A 13,702-nucleotide genomic window follows, 5' to 3' on the forward strand; every position below is an offset into this window, starting at 1 on the left:
AAGAAAATTTCTATGATTTCTTTTGGTAGAGGACAATTATTTTAGGTTTCTGGTAGGTAAAAAGTGTTAATAAAATATAAATATAACTCAATCTATTATTTTTATTTTTCAATTTATTATTTTTAGAGATATACGTAACATTTGAAATAATTCGAAATTTGATTATACATAATTTTCCGTTTTTATATTCACAAATGTATTAGTAAGTTCGTGTACACAGTGAAATTATATATACTCTAAAGTTGTCAGCATTAATGAAAAAGTAAAAACAGAACAAACAAAATGAAACAAAAAATTCTAAATTTCGCCATGTTCCGTTAAATTTTTACCACATTTTCCTGGCCGCGCAAAATTCAAAAGTGTAACATATCAGTCTAAATTAACAAGTATATTATCCGAAATAAACAAAAATATTAGTGAATCAAAATGTCTACAACCCAAATAACCAACGCAGCAGATATAATATGTGGACTAAAAGCCGCGGTGACTGCCTTAGAATGGTTAGTTTTACAAAACTAAACAAAAATAATATATAAAATAACATATAAATACAAAAATAAATATATTTGTTTCTTTGTAATATATTTGTTTATTTGTAAAATAAATATATTTGATTCGTAAATGTTTAATAAAAAACGTAGAGCAAGGACGCACAGTGTGATAAAATAAACATTGTCTGTCTTTTGAACGATTTTTCGTTCAACGAAGCGAAGAATTAGATCGACAATATTTTTATTAAGTTACATTTTCACGTGATACTCGCAGTTTTATAATGATGACGTTGTATCGAACGAAACACTTGTTTGTTATTTTATTATGAAACATTTACTTTTTACCGTGACTGTACATAAATATTATAATTAAAAGTGAACGTAACATTCCCTATTTTTATGTATTAGCTATCGCTTTCCATTACTTCTATAAAAACCACGTTGATGTTTTTAATATTACGATTATTTATATCAATGTCTCTTCTTAATATTGTACATACAATAGTTACCACAATATGGATATACTGAGACAAACGCAAGAATTGAAGCGACAAAAACCAACACCCCCACCTATGTTCATGATGATTCCCATCGAAGAAAAAGATGATCAACACAAAAAATCACGTACTGATAAGCATAATCATAAGCACAAGAAATCAATAGAAAATGTTCCAACAATAAAGCCACACAGCCATACTCACCACACAAATCCCAATCCGAAGGATGACTGTAGTCACTTGGTAATTTTTTTAGACATTGAAAAACAAAAAGAATAAGGATATTTAAAATTTCATTATAGAATAAGTTTATGTGAAATGTATCTTTAAAAAATCATAATGTTCATGGAAAAATAATATTAATAGTTTTATGCAACAATCAAACGAAAAAATAGTATATTTTTCTAAGTTTATTATTAATAAAAGATAATATACTTCGCAGTACTATTCAATCATTTTATAAGTGATGATTTTACATGTTGTAATAAGTCGAAAAAAAGGAATAACATGATCAGACGCATCAAACAATTCCTATTTAACACTGAACCTACCACTACCGATCAAAATGACCGTTTCCAGATTTATTATTTTACAACGATTGAAATAATAAAAATGATTTTATAAATATCCTTAGTAGAGCACGTATTACGATAGGAACCGCACAAAGTTTGAATAGAATCAACCTTGTCATTTTTACAAGGGAAAAGAATTTATTCCTTTTTTTTTACTTATTTTTATACGTAGAATCATGCTCTGCCCGGTTGTACCACTCGACTGGCCCACACCCTCTACATATATATCTTTTATACTAATCAAACACTAAGAAATAACTTGTTCTTATTCAGATGTAAAATACTCATTATCCTTTCAGTTACTTGATTCGAAATTTCCTGAAATGAGAGGCGGAATTTTATACACAAGATGCTACTGTGTGCACAGAGATGGTCTTCAAAATTCTTGTCCATTGACCTCCTGTCAAGATCATCCCGATTGCGGCGGCAAGCCATGGCCAACATGTCCTCCAGCGAATTATATTCGCTGTCGGTACCCACAACAATTTCCAACAAAAAATAATAATTTTAAATAAAATAAGATTATACCATTACTTGCAGAGCGGAAAGCTTTAAAGTTCAGTGACATAAATACACAAAAAAATCGAATATATGCTAATAAATAATTTTTACAAAAATATGTGTACGTATATCTTTTCTTAAATTAAACGTATGGGTTTATATAATTGTTTCATTGTTATAAATTTACTCAATTTTCGTACATTTTTTTAATAGCCGGCAATAGACGAGAAACGGAGACGTCCATTTAACTGTGGCTCAAGAGGGTGGTCAACAGAATCTCCGGAATACCGAAGAGATTTTAATATTAATTTTACTTTTAATTTCACTTTTAATTTCACTTTTAATTTTACTTTTAATTTCAATTTCCATTTTAATGTTTATTGTTATTTAATTTTACTTTTTATAATAAATAATAAATAAATTGAAAACGATGATATATTTCACATTTAATTGACCTCTCCCAAAAAAACCTTTTTCGTGTTTTGTTTAAAACCATATCTACGCGAGCGAAATATCGTTCAAATAGCCGTTAATAGTTCGCCGGTTGCTTGAGCCGGTATTGTTTCCAAGCGTTCCAGAGATTCCGTCATTCGTGACCGTTGACAGTTTTTGTTACATGACCCTGCGTCTTTGTCTAACAATAAGTGTCGTCTCAGCTCCTGATTGGCGAAATTGAATTGTAACGAATATATGTCGAATCGCTGCCGTTTCACGTGCCGGTCTCAAGAGATCAGTGAGAGTCGAATCGCCGTATTGAAAACTGCTGTAAGAGAGCTCGTCAGGCTCCTATAATAAACGCAAAGAATATCCGCATACACGACCAGTTATTCAAAAAGTTATCAAACCACAGTCCTGCGAGCCAGTCCAGATATCCTGTTGTTAACATGTTTATTACACCATATTGTGGGAGTTAATCCATTATAATACCCGTTCTTATATTTCCTATAATTAAACTTCATTGTATGCATATCATCATTTTATTTTTAGAATGATAAAAATCGCTCTAAAATAATATATTCAATATATTTGTTGTTGTTGCATATATCTTCAATTAATTGATTAAATCATTCTACGAAAACGTTTTAAGAAACTGTTTTAAATGAATTATTTGCAGTTGAAAGGAATTAATATTGTAGCCATTTTATGGAAGACTGAAAGTACAGCGACATTCCGTTCCAAGTGTTCATATAAACGCGTTATACTCTGCTACGATATGTATATACAATATATAATATATGTTATAATGCGTGCGAAATTGTGAACAGTTACTTTTATTTAATCGAGAGAGTTGCGATTTCATTTCGTTTGTAAAATAATTACAATGTTTGATGAATAAAATTTTGACACGTAGTTCATAAAATCAACAGGAAACACAAGGAGGGTCACAAAATACATACGGTGGAGGACACGGCGAACAATAGGGTATACATGGTAAACAAGGAGGTGGACATATAGCTGGACAGCAAGGAGGAGGACACGGTGGGGGACATGGTGGAGGACAGCATGGTGAACACGGTGGGGGACAGCATGGGAAGCCACATGGAGGACATGGCGGAGGACAGCATGGAATGCCACATGGAGGACATGGCGGAGGACATCGTGGAGGACATGGCGGTGGACATGGCGGGGGACATGGAGGAGGGCAGCACGGTTGAGGGCATGGTGGACAGCAGGGTATAGGACATGGTGGGCAGCATGGTGGAGGACATGGTGGGCAGCAGGGTGGAGGACATGGTGGGCAGCACGGTGGAGGACATGGAGGGCATGGCGGGCAGCACGGTGGAGGGCACAGCGGAGGACACGGTGGAGGACATGGCACGGCAATTTTATAAGATACACACGGTGGTACCGATGATGTTGGTATGCAACAAGAAATGGAGGGTGGACAACATGTAGATGGTGGACAACATGCTGGTGGTGGGCAACACACTGCTGGTGGGCAACATGCTGGTGGTGGGCATGGCGGACATGGTTCGCAGCAGGGATCGCAGGGATTGCTACAAACTAATCTACAATAAGCCGCCAAAGCAGATTCTCGGGCTTTATCGGTGCAATAGTATTTCCTTAGAGCAACTTCAACATCTCCTAGATCCGTTAATTTCAATAGGGCGAATTGGCCTGGACCACAAACGGGATACAATTTTGTCATACACTCCGGTCTCCCCATACAATCCCACATCATGCACCTATCTTGCAAGCCGTTCCTTTTGATACACTCGCATCTATACAAAATACTTGCTCGAAACTCGAAGCTCTTACAGCGTTTGACGGGACTCTGGAAGTTTGAATTGGGAATGCAATTTACTTTAGTTAAGAGAGATTCAATGGGCATAATAGAATATGAGAAATACTGGCTTCTAAAATGAATTGATTTAATTTAATGCACTGTTGTTAACGAATGTTTAGAACATCGATCATCGAGGAATTCTAAATCTTTATCAAAGTTTATTGTTTAGTTCTTAAAGTGTTTTTAGAGAAACTGTGTAAGCTAGCATATCTTAAAATTTTATTTCAATTTCTATGTATTAATTATTTCACGAAATTCATCGTTATGTTCAAAGTACTACATTTTTATGCACGAAATTGTCGATTGAGCAATGAAATATAAAATTTTCTTTTGTGTACGGATGAAAATAAATAAGGATAAAGCATGCAAATAGATAGAATATGAGAAATTGATTATGATTTCAATAAAATTAGAAAGAGGCAAGTATTGATAACACAAATTTAATTAGAAATTCGATTTATATATGTACTCACGCAGCAGGGTAACTCGTTACAAGGCGAAACAGGACAGACTACGGGCGGTGGACAGAATGGTTCATCCCATTCGCATGGTTTTCTGCAGGGACAAATACATTAAATTCTTCTACACTGAATCAACGCACAACACAAGTCGTCTTACTTTCTGTCCATAGAACTGATCAGGCATTTTAATTGAGCTAACAGTTCCCGTCGTTTCTCGCAATTCGGATTCTTTCCGTCGCACGGCATTTTTGCAGATAATCAAATTTCAATGGTTACGCACGAAAATTTTGATTTCATTACAATTTTTATGTTATCTAATGATTTTGCATTTTTTTACGCGTTTGTTATGGTTTTTACTTGCATTTCTCACTAATTAATTTTTATATTCGAAACGGAGACGATTAATTTCAGGAAACCATAATACGATCTGAATGTATGTTTGCAATGAACGCGGGATAAATAAATGAAAGGTGTGCGTATCGAAATTTCAAATGTTTATCGTCATTTTGTGAGCGGTTGTCAAAATTCAAAGTGTATCGAATCCGTTATGAGATAATAGATAAACCAAAAAAAGAAGCAGAACTCTACAAAGACAGAGTTAAATTATTAGAATGTCTTGCGGAGGATGTTCGCCATGCTGTCCACCAACGCCGTGTTGCGTGACACCTGCAACAGGATGTTGTCCACCATGTCCACCAGCGTGTGTACCATACTCATGTTGCCCATCACCTTGCTTGGCTTGCCCACCACCCTGTAAAATTACAATTTGCACACCACCAGTGCCGTGCGGACCTTGTCCGCCGAAATGTGTTCCATATTGCCCACCTGCATGTCCAGCAAGATGCCTAGGCAGAGTTACAACGCGTCCTATTAAATGGACTACATTTTTCTAGGACAGTTCCTCTCATTGTGGTACAATACACACACATATATACATATATTTACATATAAATAACATTTTGTCAATTTTGTCCGCTCGGCACGAATTACAGACTGCGGATGTTTATGCAATTTTCCATTTTTTTAACGAATTTTTCGAAAGTGATACCAAACAAAATTCTATTTTTATTGGCAATAACATTTGTATTATAAATAATAAATAAAAATCAGACTAAGTTCTGTTGAATTTATTATAAATTTTTATAAACCATAACTGTATAAATATCCGCGGTCTATTGAGTACATTAGTGCTCACTTCTTGCAAAGTTTGGAGAATCGATTCGAGCACGACTCGACAAAGTATAATAGCAAGCGTAAAAAAGTAAACGCGCAATAACATAAAATTTCAAATGCCGTAATTTTTGTCTTATCTCTTCAAGTGTGGTGGTTAAAATGAGTCCAAGCACGACGTAAATCGGTTCACTTTTATTACAGTAGTCTTGTTTCCAGGATTGTAAGGGTGCGGGATGCGCCTTCTCATTTGTCGATAATACAAAGATGTGGTTTTTCAATAGTCAAAAGCGCTGGATAAAAGATCAATCTAGCTCGCAATCGCCTCCAAAAGTCCTATTTTTACGTTTACGAGGCGAATTACTAGATTGATCTTTTATCTAGCGCTTTTGACTATTGAAAAATCCCATCTTTGTATTAATTATCGAGAAATGAGAACGCGCATCCCGAACCCTCGCAATTCTGGAAACGAGTCTACCGCCTTAATATTGTCCCCGACTGTTTTTCATATTAAAATTGATGATGAACTAGAATAAATAATATTAGTAATTAAATTAGAAATAGTAAATCCTCTATAGTCGCAAAAAGGCCGTACACCATAAACGCAAAAAAAATATCCCCTCTACTGTAGTAATCTGATCTCGGCTCGGGTATATCGGTGTGAACCACTGCTAATACGACGCGGAGAGTGCCGGAGAGTCGCAACCGCCGGCACAGTTCAAAGGCCCGTGCGTTCGAGATATAGCGAGTTAAAGGAAAAATGGAAATTCTGCATTTTTTTAAGCATATTTTCAGAAACACCTGAAGCGCCTTGAAGAGAAAGAAACGCTCTTTTTATTGCTTTTTTGCACAAGATTCTACGATAATTTCTTTTGCTTTCTGGAGCCAGTTAAAGTTAAAAAGCCCATATTTACTTCAATGTTGAATAACTCGAATAAAAAAAATCGCACAATATTCAACAACCACACAATTTACACAGGAAAGATAGCCCTTCCAAATGATATTAACGCGATTTATCAAAAAAATTTGTTGCTCCCCGTGTGATGTTCCAAAGTTGCACAAAATTTTTGTTAACCGTCAATGTTGTTTTCATCTCACTACAACTTTGTAAAAAACCAACATAGCAACAATTTGAAACAGAGCATCTGAAACTAGAGATTTCAGGCTTTCAAACCATTGTTTAACGATATCGATACGGCAATTTTTGATGGAGTTATGATCACGTAAAGTGGGACCAATTTTTCGGGTTCACACAACTGATCCCTTAAATCTTTTGAGTGTATTTATGGCATTTTTCTGATTACAATAATACCAAACACGATATAATTTTAACTGTATTTAGTGGTTTAATTGACGGTGAAAATTCCGGGCACAAGGAAGGACAGCGTATGGGAAAGAAAAAGATGCGGAGAGTCGCAGTCGCTTCGACCGCGCGCGGTCTCTCTTTACACGCGCTGTCCTTCTCTACGTTCGGCTCGGTCTTTGAAGCTCAAGAAGATAGTGTCCGTCTACGAACTTTGCAAACGAACCTCCCCGAGGCTTTTGCGACTATATGTAGAGGATTTACTCAAATATTATGATAAATTAACATGTAATTTATAACAATTCTATTATACAGATGCAAGGTTACAATACCTCCTCCACCTTGCGCACCACCAAAAATATATATCCCTAAAGGACCATGCTGCAAACCTTGTTGTTTTCATGTTCCAAGCCCGAGATGTTGTCTTTACATGTATTGGCGTCTACCATGTAAAGCAGATTGTTTTGAAGTGTAGAAGCTAACATGTAACAATACTAACAGTCATTTATTCTGATACAACATTTTGTAACTAAATACAAAATGATTTTACTGTAGCACAATTCAAAAATATATTTAATAATATCGAAAATACAAAGTCGACATGATTAGAAGAATATGCTTAACTTTTAACATGTATAATACATTAAATAATTTGTGTGAATATTGTCTGACAATAAATCGAAATATTTGTGTGTGTTTTGTCGCGGAACTGTGGGTTCGCGAATGTTCCGGATCACTGCCCGCCAAGTTAGTCTTGGGCAGCTAGTTCAAATGATAGAATGATCGCAAAAGACAATAATTGATTCGCATGAATTGATATCGCATGAATACGTTAATGGAAGCGTTTCGTCCCGGACCTGCTAGTGGACTCGTCAGTAAGGCTGATCTAGTAGGTCCTGCCTTATATGCGCGCAGATGATGGTATGAGGATTCGCGTTTGTGATTGAACGCACGCGAGGGATCTCGATTGATTTGATCCGGTTCGCGAGGGATTTCGACCGACGCGATCCCGGTTTGTCGGGTGTCCTGACCACTGGACAACGATCTACCGTGATGCTAACTTTGCACGTGTTATGAACGATTGACAAGACAACGGCTCGTGCGTTGTACTTGTCTACCCGAGGACTGGAGAATGTCACGGCGTTAGAGCGTAAAACCACGTAAAACTCAACTGAGTGACTTCGTCAGTTCGTCTTCCAGTAGTTCCAGTCCTGGTGCGATGCTCGTTGGATTCTTGAATATGAAATAAGATGCACTGATTGGTTCCTGCAGAAAGTTGCATTTCCCAATCAGTACACACTTTGACTTCTAGGACCTCCTTCCCGTAGTTCTGTGAAAGAGGCCCCTGGAAGGAGGAGTGGGGCGAGATCTTACTCGGTCGACGACGCGACGGGTCCAGGTAATTCGACACCCTGCGTAACGGTCGCGGACGGTCCTTCGGAGGGACCTTTATGACATCTTGTAATTTCAAGGGTGTATAGAAACTGAACGTTAAACAGATGCCTTGACTGGTCGCCGAATGACCCTAGTTTGTTTAATCCTCGAGGAGGATATTTAGACACGTTCGCATCATAAATCCTGTCCGAAGGAAACCTACGAATACTGTTCCTGTGCGACGGAACAGTGTGTATTCTCGATCACTTATTCTCACTTCTCAAACATCTTCACTGATTTAGGCCGTTATTAGACTAGGACTAGGCCACTGGTGGCGCAACTCGGTTGCGCCACCAGTGGCTCAGCACGTCGTGGGGCATTGAAACAAATGTAACCTATTAGACTACGGTAACTGGTGGAGCCACCAAAAATAGTTGCCGATCTGGTGGACGGCATCGGCAACCGGCCGGGCAACATTTGGTGGCGCCTCCACCAGCCGGGGTATTGATTTGAATGTAGCCTATTAGACAAAGCCACCAAGTTGCGCCACCAGCATCGCGAAAACATGAACAATTGACGTTCAAATTACCACCACATTTATCGTAAAATACATAAGAACGCGACACAGCGTTACATCGACAGCGGGAATGAACGCTTGGTGGTACCACCAGTTACCGATTCATAAAAGCTCTTCAATTCGGTGGCGCCACCAAGTTGCGCCACCAGTGGCCTAGTCTAATAACGGCCTTAGGAAAAGTGTAGGAAAATCAAAGCAACTGCGGAAACAAAAATAACGCTAATAATACTGAATTTTCGCATACAACGTCGTTACAATAAATATAAAATCTATTTTCATCCTTATTTACTTCTAGAGAGACTTTAAGATAATGTTAATCCGGTATAAATTTAAAAGTGTTACTTCTAGTTTTTAATAAAACTCCACTTTCATTTAATTTTGAAATCAACCGAGAGAAATCATCCATTGAAACTTTCCCATCTAATGCGATTTCACGTAGCTGTTTTGTAGAAAATGTTTGATTGTTAGAAGATAATGTTTCCTTCTTTAATAATTGTGTAAATTCTCTAAGCTTCAAAAAAAGAAATGTTCATTATTATTTTTCATATATTACTTCCAATAACGTAATTGTATTAATTGACTTACTTTTCTATCTATTCCTTTTTTATTATTTAATGATGGCCAACTAACAGCACTATTATCAACTGCATATCGCAGAATTTCTATCACTTCCAAAGCATCTGTTTCAGTTGCTTCAGTACGTAATTCCAATTTTGCTCTAGCCTGCATAATAATATTAATTTTAACCACACACTTATAAATGATAAATTAAAAATATGAAATTTTCATAAACATTTGAAGAAACTACACCTCAGTTAATCTTATCATAGCTTCTAATTGCCTATTATACACAGATATACCACTGAATTTATTATTGCTTTTTCGAAGTTGTAAATAATAGTTTTGTAATATTGTACCCGCTTCTATAGTAAGCGTTGGTTTAACGTATTGTCGTGCGTATGCAATATACTTCCTGAGAATTGATTGTGGAATAGGATAAACATTTTCAGTTACAGAAGATACAAGTTTCTCCCTGAAAATTTAATTGTGCTTTAAATAAGTAAACTCTTTGTCAATCATTATTTCAATAATCATGATTCCTAATACCTTAATGTGAATATATTTTCATCCATTGTGTCTACACGTTGAGAAGCATTTACTTTTCTTTTATTCCCATTGGATCCAGTATGAATCGACATAACATGTTTGCATAGTAAATCATCTATATGCTTTTAAAAATAAAATATGTATATATATTATTCTAATAATACTATTTCTTTTGCAAGTATAGTTCTTAGCTAATGTAATTATAAATATATATGTACCTTATTTGGTTCATCTAACAATAAAAAAACCAAATCAAAACGTGATAGAAGAGGTGGACTCATCTTCAAATTTTGTATTACTGTTTTACTTCTATTAAATCGACCACCAATTGGATTAGCAGCTGCAAGAATTGAAGTTCTTGTGGGAAGAGAACAAATTATTCCTGATTTAGCAATGCTTACGCTTTGCTGTTCCATGGATTCCAATAATGCCTACAATTAAAGAAAGAGTATTTTTATTAGTGCAACCAGCAAAGAATAATAAATAGTTTTATTTTGAAAACATTGAAATTAAAAAAAGTACCGAATGCTGCTTAGACATTTTATCAAATTCATCGATACAACAGCAGCCCCTATCTGCTAATACTAATGCACCTGGTTCTAGAGCAAAGTTATTACTTTTATTTTCTCTTGTAAGTGTTATTGTCAGTCCAGATGATGTGCTCGAATTTCCGCATACATACACTCCTTTCAACGTGATTATTCGATAATGTTTGAAAATATGTAAAAACCAAAAAAGAAAAACGATTTGTTGGACTTTAAATTATACCTTTAGTAGCAACTCGTGAACACGCTTGCAACATTTGTGATTTCCCAAGACCAGGATCCCCAACTACTAAAATATGTATATTATCTCGTATTTCTGAGTGCTCTGTATTGCCACCAAATAGACTTAGTATCAGCCCAGCTTTAATCATTTCATGACCATATATGCTTGGACAAAGAGAATGTACCAACAATGGGAAAATATTTGGTGTATTATACACTTCCTTTATAAGAAACATAAACATTTAACAATGAGAACAGATCATTTTTCGAATTGTAGTAGGCAAAGTATTATTCATACCTTTATTGCTAAATAATCCTTCATCGACATTTCATTATCCATAACATTTTTAGTTTGAAATCTCTGTTTATTGTTACTTATTGCGACTGCTTCCATATACAATGCAAATGATACTTTATTACGTGCTTTAATATTATTGGTACCCTGTGAAACAAATTTTAACAATCATTAAAAGTTAATAGGCATACTATATATTTTTATGAGCGAAGATACACGAATACAGGTATAAATAACTAAGAATCTCGAATTTAGATTTTCTTACACTTTTATATACAGTAGCGGACAAAAGTTTAAGACCGCTCTAAAGAAGACGATAACTTTTTTAATATTGTACTATACGATTTGAACTTTTTTGGGAAGCTAGAGCAATTAGTTTACTAAAGGATGTGAAAAGAAATTTTTTCAAACATTGCAATTGATCGGAATTGTTGAAAAAATACTAAAAGTTGAAGTTTTAACTTTTTTTTGTGGGCCTCTATATTGAAAATTTAAAAGATACGTTTTGTAGATCTGTGTCAATTAAACATATTCTGAAAATTTCGTCAAAATCGGTCGACGTTGCAATGAGCTACAAACGTTTAAAGATAGTAAAAACTGCAGATTTTCAAGATTTTCGGCAATAAATCGCGAAAATCTGCAATAAAAAAGTTGTCGTCTTCTTTAGAGTGGTCTTAAACTTTTGTCCGCTACTGTATATATCATATTAATTGTACTATATATACCTTTATAATTCCTGTTAAAGTAATATCATCTCCAGGCATACAAGTACTGACTAAATCATCCAGCAATTCAACATCAAGTACTCTAGGCATGCTACCTTTATTACTCTACAACATGAGAAAAAATTTGTTTAATCCTGAGGTAATTTCAAGAATGCTTAAAAAATGCATTATGTATAAATATGTTTTCATAAAAAAATTAAACACCTGATCAGTATTCAAAAGTTCTTGTATCTTAATCGTTTGAAAAGAAACACTTTTCACTTGTGGAGAATCCAACAGTGGACGAAATTTAGATACACCACATATATTACATTTTTTTGGTATTGTATATATTCCTTGTGGTTGTTTCACTATTTTCTGCAAATTACATTTGCGACAAACAAATATTATCCATTCTGCAAGATGCTTTACACGACCTACTCTTGTTACGCAACCTTTAACGGATACCAATCTCCCTGTTAAGAAAATATATACGTTTTAATCCAAGAGTTTCTAATATTGATAATGTTAGATATACCTACCATAAGAATTTGCTTTCAAGTCTTGCAGGCATATAATAGGTTGGTAGTTTAGTATTTTTAATCTAACAGTCGAAAGTGTACTTATAATATTCGTACAACATCTTAAATTTTCTTTTGATAGTGTATTTAATATTTTCTAAAGGAATGAACATCTTTATGTATTAAATAAATAAGTATACTACATATATATGTAAAACTATTTAAGAAATACCTGATGAATAGCAAGCTTAAAACAATTTAAAGTATGTAGCGGGTTTTCGTAAATACTCTTCTTAAAATCTGGCCATTCATTCATAAACATCTTATCGTTGTGTATTTCGCATACATCAATAACAAACACTGTTCCGACTTCCAAATTTTCCAAAGTAAATAACGATAGTAATCGATGCTGCCTGCTTAAGAAGTTCTCCAAAATTTGAATCTTTTTAACAGTGTCTGAACCATCTTTGTACTCTGTAGTATAAAATAAGTTTCTCTATATTGTATTAAACAATTAAATCAAGAAGGTACAATTAAATTTTTTAAATCAGTTAAAAATATCTCTACTTACTTTCATCGTCGAAAAAAAATTTCCATCCATAGTAAGGTATATTAAAATTTACAAAAGTGTCATATTTATATAATGTATTATTAGTCTCAATGGGATCTAAAGATTTGCATATTTTTTCCTTGTTTTGATTGTCTTTACTGCCATCTTCTGCAAAATATATTTATATACATTCTAATTCATTCTATACATAAAAAGAATACAACACTAAAAATTACTTTGTTATTCATAATTTACTTCAGACATGTTTTTTTTGCATAACAAAATAAAAATTTGGAAAATAAAGAAGAACGAAATAATTTTCTTACTATTAGATTTTGCTGATTTCTTTTTATTTGAATACCATTTACTTTTATAATAGTCTTTCGAACTTTTATCACCCATAATTCTATAGTCTGTCTCAAATAAGAACGGACTCGTTCTGCGCAGCCGACTGATCGCAGCCAGTGTTGCTAGATGGTACCAGTGCTGCCTGGTGCTGCCAGATGAGCGGAATCACGCCGATAT

The 13,702-nt window shown here is 34.8% G+C and overlaps 3 protein-coding genes across 6 annotated transcripts; 1 reads left to right on the forward strand and 2 right to left on the reverse strand.

Moving 5' to 3' along the window:
- Nucleotides 1–85: 85 nt before the first annotated feature.
- LOC143209453 (uncharacterized) lies at nt 86–7,678 on the reverse strand. Its single transcript, XM_076425090.1, has 3 exons — nt 4,967–7,678; nt 4,822–4,903; nt 86–4,336 (listed from the first exon to the last, which is right to left on the reverse strand). The coding sequence occupies exons 1-3, from the start codon at nt 5,053–5,055 to the stop codon at nt 3,422–3,424; spliced, it is 1,086 nt and encodes a 361-aa protein (XP_076281205.1). The 5' UTR covers nt 5,056–7,678; the 3' UTR covers nt 86–3,421.
- On the forward strand, nt 265–2,187 carry LOC143209460 (uncharacterized). Its single transcript, XM_076425110.1, has 3 exons — nt 265–500; nt 997–1,231; nt 1,860–2,187. Exons 1-3 carry the CDS (start codon nt 427–429, stop codon nt 2,073–2,075), a joined length of 525 nt encoding a protein of 174 aa, XP_076281225.1. The 5' UTR covers nt 265–426; the 3' UTR covers nt 2,076–2,187.
- A 224-nt stretch (nt 7,679–7,902) lies between the features above and the next one.
- On the reverse strand, nt 7,903–13,687 carry LOC143209439 (DNA helicase MCM8-like). Of its 4 annotated transcripts, none has more exons than XM_076425063.1 (14): nt 13,504–13,664; nt 13,199–13,345; nt 12,860–13,123; nt 12,649–12,784; nt 12,332–12,582; nt 12,128–12,232; nt 11,406–11,549; nt 11,109–11,328; nt 10,863–11,026; nt 10,559–10,771; nt 10,341–10,462; nt 10,044–10,266; nt 9,819–9,956; nt 7,903–9,744 (listed from the first exon to the last, which is right to left on the reverse strand). In XM_076425063.1, exons 2-14 carry the CDS (start codon nt 13,226–13,228, stop codon nt 9,547–9,549), a joined length of 2,208 nt encoding a protein of 735 aa, XP_076281178.1. In that variant the 5' UTR covers nt 13,229–13,345; nt 13,504–13,664; the 3' UTR covers nt 7,903–9,546. The 4 variants fall into 4 exon arrangements, with proteins under 4 accessions (XP_076281178.1, XP_076281175.1, XP_076281177.1 ...); XM_076425060.1 differs by having other exon boundaries at nt 7,905–9,744; nt 12,860–13,101; nt 13,504–13,686; XM_076425062.1 differs by having other exon boundaries at nt 9,556–9,739; nt 12,860–13,101; nt 13,504–13,687.
- Nucleotides 13,688–13,702: the final 15 nt, after the last annotated feature.

This window comes from Lasioglossum baleicum, chromosome 6, assembly GCF_051020765.1.
Source record: "Lasioglossum baleicum chromosome 6, iyLasBale1, whole genome shotgun sequence".
Lineage (NCBI taxonomy): Eukaryota > Metazoa > Arthropoda > Insecta > Hymenoptera > Halictidae > Lasioglossum > Lasioglossum baleicum.